We start from the raw sequence: 22150 nt of genomic DNA, 5'->3' as shown, positions 1-22150 counted from the left end.
AAGAAAATAATATTTGCTTTTTAATGCAGGCATGCTGTTTAATTGGGATTTCTCTTCGAATTTTCTCCTCTTCTTCGAATTTCTTCTGCCTTCTCTTCCAATCTAAGAATGTTAAAGCAATTTCAAACTCACATTGATTTTTTCCCTTTTTGGTTAACAATTATGGAATTTTGAGATCATTTTTTGAGGAAAACACACAGGGATTGCAATAAACCGTATTATTTCGCACCGAACAACATTTCTGTATACTCAACTCAAAAAAATTTTGGGGCATCAAAAATGGAAAATTTTCGTAAGGCTAACCCCTTTCCTCAAAAAATGCAAAAAAATCCAAAGTGAAAATTTTAAGAAATGCTGGCTATTTTATGATTCCTTTACGAATTTGTAATCATAGAGTGCTATTGGATTTTTGAAATTCGAATCGGATAGCTGTAATAGCATAGTAAATTTTTCTTTTATCCTTTGTTCGCCTAAAAAGAGATACCGGGAAAAGAACTCGACAAATGCGATCCATATAAGATTCGGCTCGGCGGAACTTAGCACTCTTTTACTTGTTTATCTTAATGGGACCCATCACATCATGTAAGCTAGAATACTGCACCCTGTTTTCTTGAATTGTTTTAACTCTCCTTCAACTAGTTCATTCATTAAGTGCATAGTGTGGCCACACAATAAGTTACTTTGATTCATTTTTATGTACACTTTAATGTTTGGATAAGTGCGTTGCCAAAGTTTTGTTTAGCCGTTGCCAACATATCAAACAACAAACGTCATTGTCCATAGCACCAAAGAACACCAAGTAGGGCCACACGTATCACACCACCATACACCTGCATCACACACCCGCAACATACACCCGCACCACACAACCGCAGCACACACCCTCACCAAACACCCGCAGCACACCCCCGCACCAAAAACCCGCAGCACACCCCCGCACCAAACACCAGCAGCTCACCTCGCGCCCGCAATCCCATGGCAGCCGGTTGTATGTACCGGATTGACCCGATGAATTCTTTCATCGGCAAGGGCTGCCGCCTCAGTGTACCACACACTGCTACTACAACAACAACAACAATAGTGACCTCTTTTAGTATACTCTTTGTCTTGCACATATCAGTCATCTCTCGCACTCTCACCACTAACATTCCACATAAATAACGGATGGTAAAGTAAAGAGCAACAACAATTTGCTGTATTTCTGATTCTTCTACTTTTATTGAAAATTAATTTCTCATTTTTATGGATTTTTTTCTGAAAATTATGTCTGTTGTGTTTCTTTTGTTTGGTTGCACATAAATGTTCAATAGATGTAAGTGTATGTGTTTGCTTGTCAAGTATCACGCTATGTATGTGTGTTCGCCGTTATCAATGCTGCTCAGCTTTAGCAGAGATCAAGAGAGGACCTATCGCGAAGTTGCCAGATTGGGTATTCTCGAAACATTGATGTGGCCAGCAAGAGGTATATAACGCAACACGAGTCATTCTGAAAGCGCGTATTGAAAACATATCAGCAAACAGCTGTCAGCAAGTTGTAAAGCAAATAAGTAGATCAATAAATCATTGTGAAGTAAAGTAATTGTAAACGAACTGGGTTTTAATTGAAAGTAAAGCGTCTACAGTAAAAACGTAACACTATATTATTTTAGAGCCTAAATTGTTTACCTTACCCTTGAAGTTTTTTGGCGGAAGTTATAAGAAAAAAGCTTGTTTCAACTAAGGGTCTTACAAAATACATTTATTTGTTAAAGTTTCGTTAACTAAATTGTCTGACATACAATTTTCTTCATTCGATTATAATTTATTAATAAATAAGCAATAGAAATGCATTGAAATCTAATGTAACATACAAATGCATTAGAATTAAACACAATATTTGTTTTTCATTTATAAAATATATAGGTAAAGTTAAAGTTTATAAAAAATAACAATTAAAAAAAAGGAAACTAAACAATAATATAATTATCGTTACGTGAAGGTCTTGCTAAAATGGGCAGTTATCGAAAGTAGTTCATGGAAAAGTAGGAAACGCGTTTTCAAAGAAATTAGTAAGGAAAGTTAAACATTTATTCTTCTATAGGTAAAACACAAAGTAATTCCCAAAGTAATGCCTGGTGACTTTTCATTGTAGGCAAGAATTTAAGATTTTTTAGAATTTTTGCTCGCTTTAAAATTTTCTTGAGAAACACCAAAGATGGTCGTAATATAGGAATTGTGTCCAATAGGGTACTGTAATGAAATAACTATTATTAGGGAATATTAGAGTAAGTGCATCATACACTGACTTGGGTGAGGGAATATACATTAGTATAAAGTCTTTAAATGTTTATAAGACATTTTCATAAAAAAAATACATTTCTGTATATTTCGTTTTTTAGAGAATTTGGAATATTTTTTCTTCAGCATTTTATGTTTTTTACTCAACTTAAAAATTATTTATACATTTATTAAGTTTGTTGTTTTTTATGTGAACTATAAAAATTGTATTTTATTTTTTTGTTGTATTTACTTTAAGAAATAATAGTTTGTTTTTTTAATTATTTACATAAATTATACATATAAATTTTAGCATTTATGCATATGTAGTTTAGTGTTTTCCCATGTGAAAACTTTTAGAGCATCTTTAAGCCTCCCATTCTACATTGCTTGACTTGCTAACTAAGTGTATTAATATTAAATTGGTTAACTAATGGCGGACTTGTTGGATTTTGTTGTTGTTTTTGTTGTTTTCTTTTATAAAAAAATAAACTTAAAACTTTAAGAACAATTTATATATACTCGTAGTTTATGGAAATTATTTTATAACACTTTTTCATTTACAACGATGCTATAAATGGTGTTAAATCGGGGAACTTAAAGAGATTTTGTGGTCGTGATCTTTGTACACGCGATGGCGTTGGTACTTGGGCACCTTGTCTCGATTGGGCATTAAAGTTGCCCCCCTGACCCGTGAGATAAATGCCACACTGTGAATTGCACACTTCATCGCGTAAAATGGCTTCCTTGGGCCATTGACGTATCAGTTGACCACAGTCGGTAATGCGAAGGGAGGCACATTGAGCCTGAAATTTTGTAAATGTTAAGAAATTTGAAGGTAAATTGAGGGGAAATTTTAACTTACCCCTTCTGTTGAGCACACACAACTGGTGCATGGTGAGGGGAATGCTGATTCTCCAACTCTCACATGACGGCTGCCTATCTGGCAACCCTGGACATTTTCACGCCAGGCACTGAGGTCGATTTGAGGCATCGAGTGGCAGGGAACACGGGGATTTCTGGAAAGTTTAGGAGAAAAAAAAATATAAAAATTATTAAGCACTAATAAACGATTAAGAAGTCAAGATGAAAACGGTTCAATATATTTTTTGGACTCCTGCCAACAGGCAATACATTAAACGAAAAGTTAAAACGCCATAATGACTAGGAGAACTGGTAAGTCTTAGAAAAAGTTTCAAATAATTCTGAGAATTAATCTAAACTACACCCTACAAAGCTGCGAAAGAATAATTCAGATGTGAGATAAGATACTTATGATAAGAACAACGCTTGGAACAACTCCAAATGATATGATATGCACATCAGTTAGATGTGTGGCATAGACCGAGGACAGTAAACCTTGATTTCCTTTAACTACGGCAATAAGTTGGCATATGCGATTCGTTCACTTTACGATTTTACTAATTAATGCGATTAGTTTGCATAGGTATAAGTTTGACTTGGGGATGTTGGAAACCAAGCAACGGTTCTGATTGGTTTGACTTGGCAAAATACAAGATTATTATAGTAATTCTTCATCTCAAATGGCGCAGTTAATGGAAGTCATAACAAAACACCTCTTTCAGACATATCGGATAAGAATTGCGCTCTCTAGAGGCTCAAGAAGTCAAGATCCGGAATCGGTTTTTATGGGAGCTATATGAAAACATGGACCGATGAAGCCATACATCGAGACGGATCATTACTTTGTTACAGCAAAGGTTCGCACCCATTTTATTGCGGCGAGAAACGAACGATCTGATACTGCACGGAAGTTAGATATGGAAAAGCTGCAAACACAACAGGTGGCAACGGGTTACTCCACTCGACTGACTCAATTGCTTCAATAAAGCGCTTCCTGTCCCGATAGTAGCCAATGGCAAACCATTGTCCATTCTATGGAAAGAACCACAACATCCGCAGTTGAGTACCAGATGCCTGCCACTAGGAACCAAACTCATGGTACGGCCAGGAGTCCCAAAATGTACTGAAGAATGTGGCATACAGGCTAACATTACAGTCAGTAGCAACGCGCCAGCCGAAGGAGAGCCATCGAGAGAAAAGTAGAGAGGAGAAACGTCTCTTCCGCAAGAAGATGAAAGAAATAGAAAGACGTGTGTGTGTGTGCCAATCCAGATGTTCGGGAGCCATAATGAAGTACGAAGACTTAAACCAAATAATTAAACATAAACCGATGTCTTTGGTACAGGCACATCCTACTGCAGAGACAAATAAGGAAATCTGGTGACTCATACAGATAGTGTGCTGGGGACATGGAAAGAACACTTTTCCTAGCTGCTGGTATCCGATGATGGCGGCCATGAGTATACCACAGAACCACTACCTGATGATGGTATAGAATGTGCACCACCTAGAAAAAACAAGGTCCACGTGGCAGTAACCTGGTTGAATCGGTGGATTGCCGGCTGAACTGTTTAAGACCGGAAGCGTCACGCTGATAAATCGTATGCATCAGCTCGTCTGTGCAATTTGGCTAGAAGAACGCATATCCATTGATTGAATCCTCATCATACTATGTCCAGTACACAAGAAAGGGGGCAAGACGGTATGTGCCAACTACAGAGGAATAAGTCTCCCTCCATCGCATACAAGATACATTCGCATACAAGATACATTTGTTTCCTATCAGTCAGGCTTTAATTTACACTGCGCCAAATCTTGGAAGAGACTCCGGCACGGGAAAGCTGTGAGTATCAAACACGCTGGAACATTGAGGTCCGATCTGTGTGGTGTTCGTTGCTGTCACGAGAAGATTAGCTGCGAGTTACCGGGCGCGTCCAAAGGTTGCGGATAGTGGAATGCTGCATATGGAGTAGCTGCAACGGCAGTCGAGGACAATCAGCGGTATTGAGGGGAGAGTCTCAATGAGAGGAGGCTGGGTGGCACCGGCTCTTGCACAAATACTGAGTGTCTATGATGCTCATTATGACAAGGCGGGTTGTTGGCACCTTAAAATAACCAATGGCCAACCTGTTCCGGTGACGATCGGTCCATTGAACCGGGACGAGCTTTCTCACCACAGGAGCTTAGCGAGGGTCGCCACATTCATATGAATCAATGTGGCTACAATACACAACACCAGAAAAGACCTGAGGAGGACAAATCGACACCTATTGCCTGTGTTACTACACATAGACACATAGATACAGATGCGAATAGATGTGGCACACTACTCACAAGAGAACACATTCTACTCGCCCATGTCAACGACATCAATATTATAGTTTGGTCACACGAAGTAGCTATTGCAGCCTTTGAAAGAATCGAAAGAGTCCGTGAAAATGGGTATGGCAAAAAATAGTTTCACGAAATGGAAGGTTTAAACTCCCAAAACGCCTTGTACAACCAATTAGATAAAGCAAATGGAGAAAGTTGGGAACCACAACTTTGCGATAGTCATTAACTTTATCTACCTCGGCACCACATAAGTCAATCTTCCGATTAATCTTCTGCACCTCTGTGCCTGATTTGCCAGAAATTTGGTACGTAAAATACGCATATGTTTTCAATTATTTTGATTTGTGTAGATTTTTTGTGTTAAATTCATGGTGGTGGGTTCCCTCGATTTTGCCCGGCCGAGCTTTGCACATTTTTACTTGTTCAATTTCAATGTTAAATTTATTTGCTTTTTGACATACGGGCCGAATGACAGTGCTTGATTTCTTGATCTTGCGAAGGGCTCTACGGGCATTTTACTAAAAAATGCCAATGTGGCAAAGATTTTTCCCCAGTGTTTTTATTGAATTTTATTTTTCACAAAAGTGTATTTTATGGCCTCATAAGCCTCATGATGGAGTCACGAACGCATAGTTTAGGGGATACAGCCATTTTAAGTTTTCCAAGTGAAATTTCAATTTTTAATGGATTTTTGATGGAGTCACGAATTAAGGCCCATTTCCCTCTACGGCGCATAGTTTAGGAGATACAGCCATTTTAAGTTTTCCAAGTGAAATTTAGATTTTTAATGAATTTTTGATGGAGTCACGAATTAAGGCCCGTTTCCCTCTACGATGCATAGTTTAGGAGATACAGCCATTTTAAGTTTTCCAAATGAAATTTCGATTTTTATGGATTTTTGATAGAGTCACGACTTAAGGCCCATTTCAAGTTTTCCAAGTGAAATTTCGATTTTTAATGGAGTCACGAATTATGGCCCATTTCCCTCTACGACGCATAGTTAAGGAGATACAGCCGTTTTAAGTTTTTCAAGTGAAATTTAGATTTTTGATGGATTCACGACTTAAGGCCCATTTCCCTCTACGACGCATAGTTAAGGAGATATAGCCATTTTAAGTTTTCCAAGTGAAATTTCTATTTTTAATGAATTTTTGATGGATTCCATTCCCATTCCCTCTACTACGCATAGTTTAGGAGATACAGCCATTTTAAGTTTTCCAAGTGGAAATTATATTTTTAAAGGATTTTTGATGGAGTTACGTATTAAGGGCCATTTCCCTCTACGACGCATTGCTTAGGAGATACAGCCATTTTAAGTTTTCTAAGTTAAATTTCGATTTTCCATCGTTTTGATGGAGTCGATTTCCCTATACTACGCATAGTTTAGGAGATACAGCCATTTTAAGTTTTCCAAGTGAAATTTCGATTTTTCAAGAATTTTTGATGGAGTCACCAATTAAGGCCCATTTCCCTCTACGACGCATAGCTTAGGAGATATAGTCATTTTAAGTTTTTCAAGTGAAATTTAGATTTATTATGGATTTTTGATGGAGTTACGACTAAAGTCCCATTTCCATCTACTACGCATAGTTTAGGAGATACAGCCATTTTAAGTTTTCCAAGTGGAAATTAAAATTTAAAGGATTTTTGAAGGAGTTACGTATTAAGGCCCATTTCCCTCTAGGACGCATAGTTTAGAAGATACAGCCATTTAAGGTTTTCCAAGTGAAATTTCGATTTTTTAACGATTTTTAATGCCCTTTTCCCCTACGACGCATAGCTTAGGAGATACAGCCATTTTAAGTTTTCCAAGTGAAATTTTTACGAAAAATATGCCAATGCAAAAATTGTCAGTAAAATTTCTTGGACACCATAAAAGATGTCCCCCACATTCAGGTCTGTTTTTTTTTTGAGCTTTTTAACCACTTTCCAGCAATAGTTTGAAAATCTGACCATAAATGCGCTTTTAGCAGTCCGAACAAAATTTTGTTGGGCCGTGGTGATCAAACTTGAAGGCTCACCAATTGGCCCTTGGGACTTCGAGCGCCCCGAAATTTTGCATATAAACTGGAAAACATCTCAGCTATAACCATGTAAAGATATCTCTATCCGTTCCAAAATCGCAGACTTACTTCCACTTATTTTTTCACATCCCACTGTGTGTTGCTTATCTCAGACCAATTTAATGTCGGTTTTAATGGTTTGATTTCCCCTGTCGATCTTAAAATTTATACTTACAAGAAATTGCTGGGCAAATCAAAGGCAGCACGTTGCATATCGCCGGGGATTTCCAAATTCTCACAGGTAATCTTGGCCAAAGTGGTTTTGCGAATTTCAGCCAATTGAGCTTCAGTGAATTTAACTTCGGGATTTTGATTTTCATACCTGAGGGAGAAAAAATTAAAAAAAAAAAATAGAATATCATCTTCTCCATGTTGCTGCTCCATTCAATTTACCAGAAACGATCACATTTTCTCAATTGTCTGAATTGAATGCCTATGATACAAGCCAGGGTGGGGCCAACCAAACCTCCTTGCAGGGGTCTTTCGGTCATGGCACCAGGGAATAGGTCAATATCATCAACTGTGGGATAGATTTTCTTGAAGCGGGTAATGACCTCGGTGGGGATTTCACGGCTCAAGTCATTCCAGGTGGAGGCACGTTTCAAGTTACACAAGGCACGATAGTTATTGTACGAAGGCAAGCCATGATCACGTCCTATAAGCCCACAAAAGGGGGAGAAATAAGTATTACACTCAGTATATGTTAAGACAGTTTAGCCTTTAGTTGCTCTCTTACCTCTTTGGATATTCAAGGCTATCAAATCCACTCCGGAGAAGGGTATCTTGCGATCTTCGAACAAGTGATTGGTTACCTCGCCAGTGATGAATTGATCCAAAGTTTCCATGGGAGTGGCAACCAGGCCACGCATAATTTCGTCAATAATACCGGGCTTTAAAACAAATACAAAAACATCAAATCCCTTTTCTCAACCGTTTTGTTTATAAGCTTCAAGACAATTACCTGCAACAAAGCATCCATCTTGAAGAAACCATCGCGCAACAATAGAGGTGGGTCAACGGGTTGATGTTGGGGACTCAAGCGAGGAATATGGGGTCTCAACAGCGAGTGGCCAATACGGAAGGCAGCAGCAGCAAATTCATTGAAGATAATCGGCGAGCAAGAGGGATTGTAGTCCTTGTAATAGCCTTGGGGCAATAACTTCAAGCCATACAAGTTCACAGCATTCCAGCTGAGAATGCGTGGCAAGAACTCATTGAATGTGATATGCTGCACCTGGGCACTGACAATACGACGGGCATGTTGGAACAACTGATCACCATTCCAATGGGGATTGACACCGCGCAAGCCCTCAACAATGCGATTGTGTTCACGCAAGAAGATGGTGTGCATGGCCGTCAAGCCTGGCTGTTCGGAGGCACGATCATCGCCACCATCGAAGCACAGACGATTGCGAGACTTACATTCGGGATGATGATTGGTCTGTGGCAGTAACTCCTTGCCACGTATGGGATGTACGGTGGAGTTCAGACGCCCTGAAAAGCCTCGCAGTTTATTGGCCACACAAACATTCTCACCATAAACCATGGAGGCATCCAGGAAATGGGTGTTCTGATTAATTTGATCGCGGGGACCCAAAGTCAATTGTCCAGGCAAGGATCTCATAGAGGGGAAACATAAACGTTCGCCGCTGGTCACATTCACTTCGGGGTAGTAATAATCGCCAGCCGGCACAGGGAAGGGATTACACTCAGGATGCACTGTTTGGGGAGAATTACATCTTCTGCAACTGGGAATGGATTCATGGAAACCCTTATGGATGGGTGTCATGGTCAAATCATGATCAACAAATTGGGCGAACTGCATGGTCATTAGGGAGTAGCGGGTATGCAAATTGGAGATATCAGGATGTATGACAGTTGACACAGTACGTGGATTGGGCAAAGGAGCTCCTGTTACCGCCAATAGTCGGGGCTTGGAAATTCCATCATCATATTGGGCCGGTAATAGACGCGAGAAGGTAGTCAAAGATTTGCCCCAGCCTGGATTTCTCAAATTATTGCAATAACCGGACATGGAACGGAAGGGTGTTGTGGTATCACAGGCCACCACGGGATCTTCACAGTCTGTGGCAGGTTGGCGATTTTGCAAAAAGCTGCTTATATCAATGGTCGATAGAGTTTCGGTAAGATCATTGCGATTAAAGTTGTTCAAGCCTGAATCAAAGATTTGACGTTTGCGCCTATTGATGGAGGTCAAAGTGTTGACAATTTCATTGGAGGCCAATTCATAGATCAGCGAAGAGTTGGCCAAGAGCAGGGCATTACGATTGGCTTTGCTGAAGGAGGCGGCCACACCTTCAGGACTCTTGGCACTAATGCCACCCTCTGAAAAGGGAAGGGAAAATGGAAATAATGATAAGATGCAAAAAGAAATTCGTTTATGGATAATCAAATATTGAAAAAAAAAATTCTTGGGGTTTTAAATTTGAAGATTAAGATGAGACCTAAAACTTTGGAGGATATGTTTATCTGGAAGCAGGATTCAGCATTTGTTTAGCTAAGATTAGAAGGGGGTTACTGTATTTGAGGAATTTGAACCCCGGATGTTTTTGTTGTTGAAGCAACATTTTGTACCCCGAGGCGACAGCCCTTGCCTACGAAGGACTCTATCGAGTCAATCCGGTGCGTACAAACGGTTGCCATGGAATCTCGGTTGTTGTAACTGTTTGTTGTGTTCTATATTTGGTCTGCTTGATTCTGTTGTGTATCCAGATCCAGGATACAGGGATCTGGGTCTGAGACGAGTGGGTCTGGCTGGGCGGTTAAACAGGTGACGTGTGTCGTGTGGGCCTTGGTCACACTCGGGACATCTGCACGTCGGCATTAATCTTTGCTCTGTAGGAGTTGAATCGTAATTGAATGCAATTTCTTCAGGCCGGTGGAAGTCAATTTCTTCAGGTGCAATGGGAGGAGGTCGTTTTCCAAGGACCACCTTTTTGCGGATTCTTTTGAGTGTCCAAATCCAGGAACTCTGCGACTAAGATGGGGGCGTCCAGAGGGATCTGGGTCTGCCTGGGCAGTTAAACGGGGTACGTGTGTCGTATGGTCCCTGGTCACAATTAGGACATACATCCCGCACGTTGGCATCAATCCTTGCTCTGTAGGAATTGAGTCTGCTGCCTGATCGTAATTGAGCCAGTACTACTCTGGTTTGCCGGGGGAGGTCAATTTCTTCAGTTGCAATGGGAGGCGGTCGTTCTCCAAGGACCACATTCACCCGGCAGCTATTCATCGCTACCGTCTCTGCATGAATGTTGTCTAGACCCGCTTGTTCTCGAGGTTCTCTCTTGCAGCGCTGAACCTCACGCTCTAGATCACGTAGTTAGTTGAGGTAGACGTTTAACCTATCGCGAGTGTCACCAATGGATAGAGGGTCTGATGCCATGATCGTACAATCGCCTGCATATGATACGATCTCTATGCCGTCTGGAGAGGGTGGAATGAAGGATAGGTGGAGGTTAAACAGCGCCAGAGATAAGACCCCGCTTTGAGGAACTCCCTGTTTCACTCTATGGTGTTTCGACTTCTTATCCCTGAATTCCAAATATAACTGGACACCACACAGATAATTCTTGGCTCAGCGTTTCAGGTCTGGCTGGAAGGACGTGTCGGCAATGTCCTCCAAAAAGGTTTGACATAGCTGACTGTCTCGAATGCTTCGATAGGTCCAGTGCCACGAGGGCCGTCCTATCATATGGCGTGGGCTGATTTAAACCGTGGCAAATGTGTGCGGTGATGGCATGCAAAGCTATTGGTGTGCTGTGCAGTCTTCGAAATCCATGCTGATGTACGGCGAATAGAAATTCTTCAACGAGGTAATTCTCCAAGTAGTGTCTCAACCATCTTGGCTACCGGTGAGAGAAGGGAGATCGGTCTGCGCGACTACCCCTTGCTCGTGGCATTTCCTGGCTTCAGTAGCGGAATCACGCTGCCCATCTTCAGACATCGGGGAAGATAGTTCAGAGACTTGTTGAGGACAGTTCTAAGGTATTTAACTTAAGACAGAGACAGATTCTTCGACATCAGTGTAGAGATTTCGTTAGGGCCCAATGCCTTGAATAACTTGGTACTACGGATGACATTCGTAAATTCATCCACGGTAAATTGTTATGACTGCCCATCGACTCGAAGAGCACGGATAAGACGAACGGCTCTCGTTCTAGCCCTGTCACTCTTGGCATGCACAATAAATTGAAGGTTGAGGAACCTGGCGCATCTCTTCGGATCAGTGACAGTTTCGTCGCCAAATGTGACTGAGGTCCTGTCATCGCCTTTGCTGGGTGTCGAGAATGCCTTAACAGTAGACCACAGTTTGCCTAAATCGGTTCCTAAGTTACCAGCCACAAATTCCTCTTATGTTCGTTGACTACCCTGTTTATTTCCAAATTCAGCTCGCTGGTTCTGGGTTTAGTGGGGTACGTGCAACGAATCCCATCATGCTCGTCTGCGAGTATCACTGCCTGTGTGGGGAAATTGGGCCGAACTAGGAGTATTCGACCGCCTGGTATAAAGCGAGCGGCTGCTGCGTTAATGAAGTCTCGGAATTTGCTCTCGGCAAGTAAAACATTTGAGGGATTCACTCAGTTCACTGAAGCGGTGATTGCTGTATTCTTTGAAGCCGACCCAATTGGCTTTCTTCTGATTGATAAACGTCCGGCGCTCAGAGGCGGCAGGGAGCTATCTGAATACTTCGAAACAACCAAAGGCGTAAAACAAGGATGTCTTTTATCGCCGTTATTATTTGCCCTCTATGTAAATGACCTGCACGAGTTCATCGAAGGTGGTTTGTTTGTCGAAAATATTAACATCCGACTTCTCTTGTATGCAGATGATATCGTTTTCCTAGCAGATGACATAAAAGTACTACAGAAAATGATAGATAATCTGGAAATATACTGCAAAATGTGGAGTTTGGAAGTAAACCTAGCTAAATCCCAAATTATGGTCTTTAGAAATGGAGGAAAATTAAGCAAATACGAAAGGTGGATGTACAACGGCAGAGAAATTAAGATCTCCAACGAGTTCAAATATCTAGGGGTAGTCTTTACTCCGAAAATGAAGTTCAACAAACATGTACAAACCAGAAACAATGAAGCAAAAAACGCTATTAATGCCACATGGAACCAATTCATTGGAAGAGCAGATATAGATATGAATTCTAAATGGAAATTATTTTTAGCCGTTTGTAGATCTATACAAACATATGCTGCCGAAATTTGGGGTTTTTCACACTTCGAAGAGATTAATGCACTCCAAAGATATTTTCTGAAGCGAATACTTAGGGTACCAAGTTTTATACCAAATTATGTACTAATGCTGGAAACGGAAGTAGAAGACTCACAAATATACACGCTGGGAAAACATTTAAATTATTTGGGGCGAATTTTGTATTACTATACACAAAACAGGCTCCCAAATCAACTATCGGAGATTATATACCAAAAAAATATATTTTGGGTAACAGAATTAAAAGACTTATCTCGAAGCCTACACGTTCAATGGCCACAAACGATGTCTTCACAAGGCAATTGGAACACTTTCTGCAATGATTTATTAAGTGGTATGAAACAACGATTGCATGAAGAAAGACTGTATAGAAAACAATTCAGCCAGAGCTGGCGGATATATAGATATTTAAACCCAAGCAGATCCCATCTTTACCTAAACAGAAAGTACTCTCAAGCGGAAATCGTGTGGATATTTAAAGCGCGCAGTGGAATGATCCCTCTAGGGTGTAACAGTTTTGATCCCGATGTCTTAAATAAAGAATGTAAATTGTGTAACATGCATGAAATTGAAACAATGCAACATTTTCTGGGCATCTGTCCTATACTTCGGGAATTTAGAATGATATCATTCGGAAAGCCGATATTGAACGATGAGGAAATAATCAACATTCTTGATGGTACAGAAGAAGAAAATTGGCACAAATTAATAAATTATCTCGAAATGAGCTATAAATATAGGCAACTTTTAATAAATAAATTCAATTAAATAAGCAAATGCTTATATAATGCGACAGACGTATTTTACATTGTCGCTAAGTTATAAAATTACTTCTTAGAATTGTAAAAAAAGAAATGTATTTTTATGAAATATTCAATAAAGAAGTTTACTACTACTACTACTACTACAGAGGCTATAAAGACGGGTGGTCTGTAAATGGTAAGTATTATGTGGAAGTGGTCTGGTCCCAAAGAAATGATGGCTTGCCACGATACATCACTCAGGATATCAGCGGATGCTATGGAAATGTCTGGCGAGCTGCTGCACCTCCTCGAAATCCTAGTGGGCATATCCTCAATCATAGGGCAAAAACGTTGAGCCTTTAAGCTTCTCCGCTAAAGCTATGCCTCGCTGGTTGTTACCTAGGCCATGAGAAGTGATGCGCATTAAAGTCCCCTATAACGAGACTATTGTGGTCAGACAGCAGGCTAATAATGTCGGGCCTCTAAACTTGGACATTATCTGGGACATTACTACCAACCGGGGGTATGTACATGTTGTACAGCTCTATATCGGCAGTATCGGACTTCACTGCTATCCCCAAGCACTCCGTGTTGGGGCCACTAGCGACAGGCGCAGGCGAGATGGGTTTATACTGCACGGAATGTTGTATCACGAAGGCCAATACCCCACCTCCATTACTACAGCGATCCTTACGTAGCACATTGCTTCCGTGACAACTGTGCAAGCTGCAGGTGTTTGTCAGCTTTGTCTCTTGGATCGCCGAGACCAATATATTCTTCCGAGTCCTAAAATCTACTTAAATCTACTCCGCAATTACTTTTTGGGCAACCAATATTTTGTCAATGTTGCTGCGGATACCATTGCAATTGAATTGCAGGAAAGGTACACTTCCCGCCACTGGTCCGGCAATTTTGGACCTGGAGTATTGCTGTTGCATGTATTGCTACATGGGAGAAGACAGAGGAGTCACATAGTTCGACGACGAGGACGCCGAAGACTACGACGAAGACGTTTGTGACCCATGGCTATGTTCGCACATCACATTACATGATATGCAGTGCGACTTTACTCCAATAGTGACGTAAGGCCAAAGCAAGGTCGGAAATGCATCCACTCCATGTACCAGTTACTTCTCACCAACACCGGTTACATCTCACCAACACCGGTTACATCTCACCAACACCGGCTACATCTCCCCAACACTGATTACATCTCACCAACACTGATCGATGATAAAGGCGGTTCTGGCAACCTGAACGTAACCATGGTCGAGGCGTTCCCTTCAATCCCGGCACGGATGACAAGCTTGCGTAGAAGGCACTCCTGGATGTGCCTCTCCTATGACCAAAAAAGGACAAACACGCTACATATTGTTCAATCCACATCATTAGGGCACAGGGAAACCAGTGGCGTAGGGAGAAATGAAGCAGCGGACAACCTGGTAGTAAAGGCCAGGGGTTTACCGACTATAAGCTTGAAAACACTAAAACTTTCCTAATATAGCACATAGGCACGTTGGAACGTAGAGTTTGCTGGAAGGACAGTAATCACTCTATGGGGGAATCTAGACCGGAATAAGATCAGGTGGATACGGAGGGAAAGTGGGTAGATTATGAATACGACCTTCGGCTTCTATAAGGGTTATAAAAGACAGGCTTGACAAGCAAGGTTGTGAGCAAGGCATGCGTAGGGACCAACTAGACTTTGAAGCTCTTTCTGGACAACTCTCAGCTTTCGCAAGGGAAAGGCTTCGCAGATTGAAATCGGACAACATAGAGAATTGAGGAATTTGCAAGGAGCACCTTATAAAGGGTTTTTGAACAGCGACGCTACAAAAGTAGACCGAGAGACACAGCAAACGACGCCTTAGTTTTTGCCGCCTTTTGACATTTCTCCTGAGTAAGGTTTGCCATTTCATGATGGAATGATATACGTGTTGAAATAATGTTACTACCGAAATTCAGAGTCAGTGTCCTCAACGTTAAGAGCGAAGAATCATTTTCAGCGATGAGGCTCATTTCTGGCTGAATGGCTTCGACAATAAGCAAAATTTGCTTTATTGGTCAGACAGCAATCAACATGTACTCCAAGAGTCATCATTGCATCCCGACAAAATTCCTGTTTGATGTGGTTTATGGGTCGGCGACGTCATTGGGCCGCACTTCTTCCGTGATGATCATGACCGGAAAGTTACTGTGAATGGGAATCGCTACCATTCAATGATAACAGAATATTTTTGGGCCCAATTGGATGATATAGAAATGGGAGGACATGTGGTTATAACAAGCGGGAATTCATACGTATTCCATGAGTCATCATTGTTTCCCTAAAACAATTACAGTTTATTGCGGTTTATGGGCCGGCGGCGTCATTGGGCCGTACTTCTTCCATGATGATCAAGACCGGCACGTTACTGTGAATGGGAATCGCTACCATTCAATGATAACAGAATTGAAATAAAGAATTTCATAGATATTCACAACCGTTTTTGTTTAATTAAAAAAAAATATTGTAGCGCTCTAATTAAAAAAAACAATTTAACCTAAAATTGGTTTTGGGGCTATTCGCGCGAAAAACAAGCCAATCACTGTCTTAGGCCTGCAGTGGATGTTGTTGTTAAAGCCAATCCTCGTCAATGTGACGATCCTCGTCAAGCCCCTGTAGGTGAGTTATGCTCGTTGCGGTCCAAAGGATCGCCGCGGAACAGTCGTTCCCGATCGCCGCGGCAACATGTGACCATTGGTTGTTTATAGGCGCCAATAACTCGCCTTGTCATATCGAGTATCATGGAAACACAGTATTTGTGCAAGAGCCGGAGGCCACTGTAGCGCAGAGGTTAGCATGTCCGCCTATGAAGCTGAACGCCTGGTATTCGAATCCTGACGAGACCATCAGAAAAAATTTTCAGCGGTGGTTTTCCCCTCCTAATGCTGGCAACATTTGTGAAAAACTTTTCGCCAAAGACGTGTCGTACTGCGACACGCCGTTCGTACTCGGCTATAAAAAGGAGGCCCCTTATCATTGAGCTTAAACTTAAATCGGACTGCACTCATTGATATGTGAGAAGTTTGCCCCTGTTCCTTAGCGGAACATGAATGGGCAAAATTTGCAATTTGCCGGTACCGCCCGGCCTCACACTGGGACTCTCCGCTCGATACCGCTGATTGTCCACGACTGCATCAACTCCGTATGGATAATGACACTATCCGCAACCTATGGACGTGCCCGGTAGTTTGCAGCTAAGCTTCTCGTGACAGCAATGAACGCCACACAAATTGGAGCTCAATGTTCCAGCTTGTGTGGTGCTCAGAGCTATCCCGCGCCGGAGCTAGAACCACAACCTCTTCTTCAACTTATCCTAACCTACACCGCGACTCAAAAACGCCAGCACCCCTGGAAAGCACCTGTGGCACCTTAAACATTTGAAATTTGACTTTTCTCTAATATGGCACTTTAATAAAAAATTCTTAGAGAGGGAACTCATATTTGTCATGGCAATTGGCATATTTAAATGGATCAGGGAGTTCGGAGGACTTTTTTGTTTACGAAGGACACTCAAATTTGCCATGGAAAATATGTCAAGAAGGCATAGCTGAATGGGCCAGGGAATTCGGAGGACATTGTTTTGAGAAATTAAAATATTGTAAATATTTAAGATATATTGGGTTGCCCAAAAAGTAATTGCGGATTTTTTTAAAAAAAGTAAATGCATTTTTAATAAAACTTAGAATGAACTTTAATTAAATATACTTTTTTACACTTTTTTTCTAAAGCAAGCTAAAAGTTAGAGCTGATAACTGACAGAAGAAAGAATGCAATTACAGAGTCACAAGCTGTGAAAAATTTTGTCAAAACCGACTATATGAAAAATACGCAATTACTTTTTGGGCAACCCCATACATGCACATTCCACTTACGAGCCAACCACGATTCATATTCAAAACGTTTACGTTCTTCCAACTCCAATTTGGCTCTTTCCACAGCGGCCTCCAACAGCTCGGGATTCAATTCACTAATAACTTCTTTGACTTCAGGTTCAACCTCAACATGTTCAATGGATGCGGTTTCATCCACCACCGATTGCCAAGGGCGCAAATCAAGCTTAAGAATCTGGTCACAATTCAAAAGGGTATTCCTTGGGAGTGATAAGAAAAAACATCATAAATATAAATGAAAATGCATATAAAATCTTTCAAACTCACAAAAAGTTATCCTGACTTATGAAAGCCTTCGATTGTGCCTCCTCCACCTGGTTGGAGGCACACAACAAACCCGACAAAGTAGTCTGGCGTATAGCCTTCAACTGATCCAAAGTGAATGAGGATGGTGGTATATCATTCTCATACCAAAAGCGATCTGTTCTCTTCAAATGTTCAAATTGTAGGGTGAGCAGGCAGGTGATAGTGGGCCCAAACAATGCCCCCACAGCGGGATCTTCCAAAAGGGCGCCCGTCAACAGATCAATGTCGTTGGCACTTTGATAGATGTCACGTAAATTGGTTATATACTCCTCAGGAATTGTGGAATATCTTGAGAGATTTTCAAATGTAATGTTGATATTTGAGGTGAAACGTTTATCACACACTCCCAAGGCTTGTACATAGGCGGGTACACCATGGTCGCGAGCACGATGCAATGCCAAGGCCAAATCAGACCAACCTTCATGATTGACTGTGGAGGGTAGTAAGGATTTTTGCAAAGCCGACACCGACAACAGTTGGGGGGAAGACATGGAATGAGAAAGCTGAAATGAGAGGGAAGCAGAGAGTGAGAGAGAGAGTGCTAGTTATTCAAAGTGAAAAAGCCTTAGATAAGGAGGTCTTACCATTTCTGGGGGATACATGGTGAGGAAGGCTGGCATGGCACTTGTGGCAAACTCATTGTAGATACCACCACGATTTGTACTGGAGTAATTGGTCGAATGTTTTTCAGCACCAAGTCTAAGGGAGAAGAAGAAAATGTTGAAAAATTTGGGTCAGCTTTTAAGATTTTTTTTTTTTTTTGCAATTTTAATACCCTCCACCATAAGATGGGGGGTATACTAATTTCGTCATTCTGTTTGTAACTACTCGAAATATTCGCCTGAGACCCCATAAGGTATATATATTCTTGATCGTCGCGACATTTTATGTCGATTTAGCAATGTCCGTCCGTCTGTCCGTCCGTCCGTCTGTCTGTCGAAAGCATGCTAACTTCCGAAGAGTAAAGCTAGCCGTTTGAAATTTTTTACAAATACTTCTTATTAGTGTAGGTCAGTTGGTATTGTAAATGGGCCATATCGGTCCATGTTTTGATAAAGCTGCCATATAAACCGGTCTTGGGTCTTGACTTCTTGAGCCTCTAGAGTGCGCAATTCTTATCCGATTTGCATGAAATTTTGCACGACGTGTTTTGCTATGATATCCAACAACTGTGCCAAGTATGGTTCAAATCGGTCTATAACCTGATATAGCTGCCATATAAACCGATCTTGGGTCTTGACTTCTTGAGCCTCTTGAGTGCGCAATTCTTATCCGATTGGAATAAAATTTTGCACGACGTGTTTTGCTATGATATCCAACAACTGTGCCAAGTATGATTTAAATCGGTCTATAACCTGATATAGCTGCCATATAAACCGATCGGGGATCTTGACTTCTTGAGCCTCTAGAGTGCGCAATTCTTATCCGATTGGAAAAAAATTTTGCACGACGTGTTTTGCTATGATATCCAACAACTGTGCCAAGTATGGTTCAAATCGGTTCATAATCTGGTATAGCTGTCATATAAACCGATCTTGGGTCTTGACTTCTTGAGCCTCTAGAGTGCGCAATTCTTATCCGATTTGCATGAAATTTTACACGACGTGTTTTGCTATGAGATCCAACAACTGTGTTAAGGATGGTTCAAATCGGTTTATAATCTGATATAGCTGCCATATAAACCGATCTTGGATCTTGACTTCTTGAGCCTTTAGAGTGCCCAATTCTTATTCGACGTGTTTTGCCATGATATCCAACAACTGTGCCAAGTATGGTTCAAATCGGTTCATAATCTGGTATAGCTGCCATATAAACCGATCTTGGATCTTGACTTCTTGAGCCTCTAGAGTGCGCAATTCTTATCCGATTTTTGCACGTAATGTTTTGGTATCACTTCCAGCAACTACGCTAAGTATGGTTTAAATCGGTCCATATTTTGATATAGCTGCCATATAAACCGATCGGGGATCTTGTCTTCTTGAACCTCTAGAGGGCGCAATTCTCATCCGATTTGGCTGAAATCCATCCTCACTTTAAACAGGCTCAACATATGACCTCGATTGAGATGCCATGTACCAAGGAGACAGTATCGAGGGGCTCGAGGGCAAAAAACTATAATCGTAGCGTTAAGTCCTTGTCACATGGTGGCAGGGTACTATCAGCCACGATAGAGAGGTCGCATTGTTTCGGGTGTATATCAGGCACGCTTATGTTAAGGGCAGATCGGTTGATATTGCGCTTCATAGTATCGTGCATTACTTGATGGGAAATCTTCAGGTTAAGGAATCCTAGTTAGGTGGCGTTTCTGAATATTGAAGGTCCATTTGACGGTACTGAGGAGTGCGGGTATGGAGAATGGTATTACTGGCTGGATGATGAGTATGCTTATGCATAGGGAGATCATGGCCAGAATTGGGGCCAATTCGTTGAATGCGAACAGGTGCACGCCAAAAGGTGGCGTTATTTCTCCATTGCTATGGATTCTTCAGGGATGTGATGAGATTCTTCGAAGACTTGAGACTAGGGGCCAAATTATGCCGTAATGTTGACAACAGGCTTCACGTTTTGCACGGTGAATGAGGATGCCTCCACAAGGATTACGAGGAGCTGCAGATCTACTGAGTGTCGTACTCTGGCAAACCCGTCTTTTCTTTCGGATCTGACCACCTCCCCATGAAACTCACTATTGACCGCTCACCCGACTTCATAACCTCTGAGCGCAAGACGTTTATCAATCAGAGGAAAGCCGATTGTGTCGGCTTCTGAGAGTACACATATCGCCGCTTCAGTGAGTTGTCGAGAAGAAATTCAGAGACAGCAGCCGGCGCCCTATACCAGACGATCGAATACCCCAAGTGCGGTCAAATTTCAGATAGCGGTTCTCATTGATGGACAGTCATCACAATATACCGTGGACGAAGTTACGTATGTCATCCGTAGCGCCAAATCAGGAGTAGCCGAGACGCTCCACCAGAGCCACGTTGGAGAATTTCGATTCGTGATGCTTAACGAATGGAAATTCTCCAACGTAGCATCAAAGATTGCATAGCACAACAATCGCTTTGAATGCCATCACCGCCCACATTTTCACTGGCTTCAATTAGTCCAGGCCATGCGATAGGATGTTCTTCGTGGCACAGGACCTATAAAAAGTATTTGACGCGGTCATCTATGCCGAACTATTTCAGAACATTGCCAACACTTTCCTTCAACTCCACCCTCCACCTCTGAGCTAAATGTGAAAGTCAATGAAGAAACAATTCCGAACATCAAGTGTTCCAACAAACTTGGTGTCACATTTTACAGATCTTACATATTCTCCCCACATACCACGGTTCGGTCTCGTCAACTAAGTGACACACTTTGGAATAATTTTCAGATCTGCGAAAATGCTGCTCTTCGAATTGTGAAGGGCTCCTCAGTTCTCGCGTGGACCACCTCCATCTGGAGACAAATGTACTACCCGTTCGGAGGCAAATTAACTACATCATGTCCAAACAACAACACCTTCTGGGTTGTTTTCGCAGGGACCATCCATATCATCATCTTGTGGATAGTTTTCCACCACCCAAAAGCCTTAAGGTAAATCGACATGATCTAGATGCATATCTAGCAGGTCTAGACAACATTCATGCTGAAACGATAGCAGATGTGGTTAATAGCTACCGGTTGGATGTGGTCCTTGAATAACCACAGCCCCTAATTGCACCTGAAGAAATTGACCTCACGGCAAACCAGATTATATCTGATGCAACTCCGAACTCATACAGAGCAACGATTGATGCCAAAGTGCAGGATGTGTATGTCGATTGTATCCTGGGACCACACGACACACATCACCTGTTTAACTGCCCGGCCAAACCCACTCGACTCAGACCCAGCTCACTGTGGACGCACTCTACCATAGTCGCAGAGTTCCTGGATATGGATATTCAACAGAACCAAGCAGACGAAATATGGATCACAACACTCTACTGGATATCCTGTTTGGGGTTCTGCATACTGTTGGGATATGTTGGGGCTACGATTTCTTCGGGCTACTGGGTGTGGTCAAAGGGCTAACGCCAGGAAGATTCAGTTGCTGTTGTTCACGGGGAGGAGGAAGCTGCCTGAATTTAAACAGCTGAGGTTGCAGGGAGCAGCTTTGAGACTATCTAGGTAGGCAAGAGTTTTGGGGGTTATTCTGCATAGTGAGTTGAATTGGGGCTTGAATAGAGAGTCTACGATAGGAATGCCGCTGGGGTGGGCTAAGCACTCCCAAAAATACTTTGTTTTCGAGGAAATATGCTAATTTTATTGCTATACCAAGGGATTTAGTCCCCACACCCCCCAAAAGGTTAGGCTAGTTTCGCAAATGCCGGTGACTGAGTACGCATCAATCCCATGGCAGCCGGATTATAC

At 41.8% G+C, this 22150-nt stretch overlaps 1 protein-coding gene across 1 annotated transcript in view; it reads right to left on the bottom strand.

Annotated features, from left to right (window-relative positions):
* Positions 1–1816: 1816 nt before the first annotated feature.
* Positions 1817–22150, bottom strand: part of LOC106082459 (uncharacterized) — a 182814-nt gene continuing 162480 nt past the window's right edge. The window contains exons 4-12 of the mRNA XM_013244973.2: positions 18334–18448; positions 17711–18252; positions 17426–17643; positions 8479–9863; positions 8254–8407; positions 7911–8172; positions 7693–7839; positions 3122–3275; positions 1817–3062 (exon numbers count right to left, since the gene is read on the bottom strand). Of these exons, the coding sequence (XP_013100427.2) occupies positions 2817–3062; positions 3122–3275; positions 7693–7839; positions 7911–8172; positions 8254–8407; positions 8479–9863; positions 17426–17643; positions 17711–18252; positions 18334–18448 (3223 nt within the window). The 3' untranslated portion in view covers positions 1817–2816. The remainder of the gene's footprint in view (positions 3063–3121; positions 3276–7692; positions 7840–7910; positions 8173–8253; positions 8408–8478; positions 9864–17425; positions 17644–17710; positions 18253–18333; positions 18449–22150) is intronic.

Source organism: Stomoxys calcitrans, chromosome 3, assembly GCF_963082655.1.
Source record: "Stomoxys calcitrans chromosome 3, idStoCalc2.1, whole genome shotgun sequence".
NCBI classification, from domain to species: domain Eukaryota; kingdom Metazoa; phylum Arthropoda; class Insecta; order Diptera; family Muscidae; genus Stomoxys; species Stomoxys calcitrans.
The sequence above is the reverse complement of the archived record's forward strand: the minus strand, read 5'-3'. Positions and strand labels throughout refer to the sequence as shown.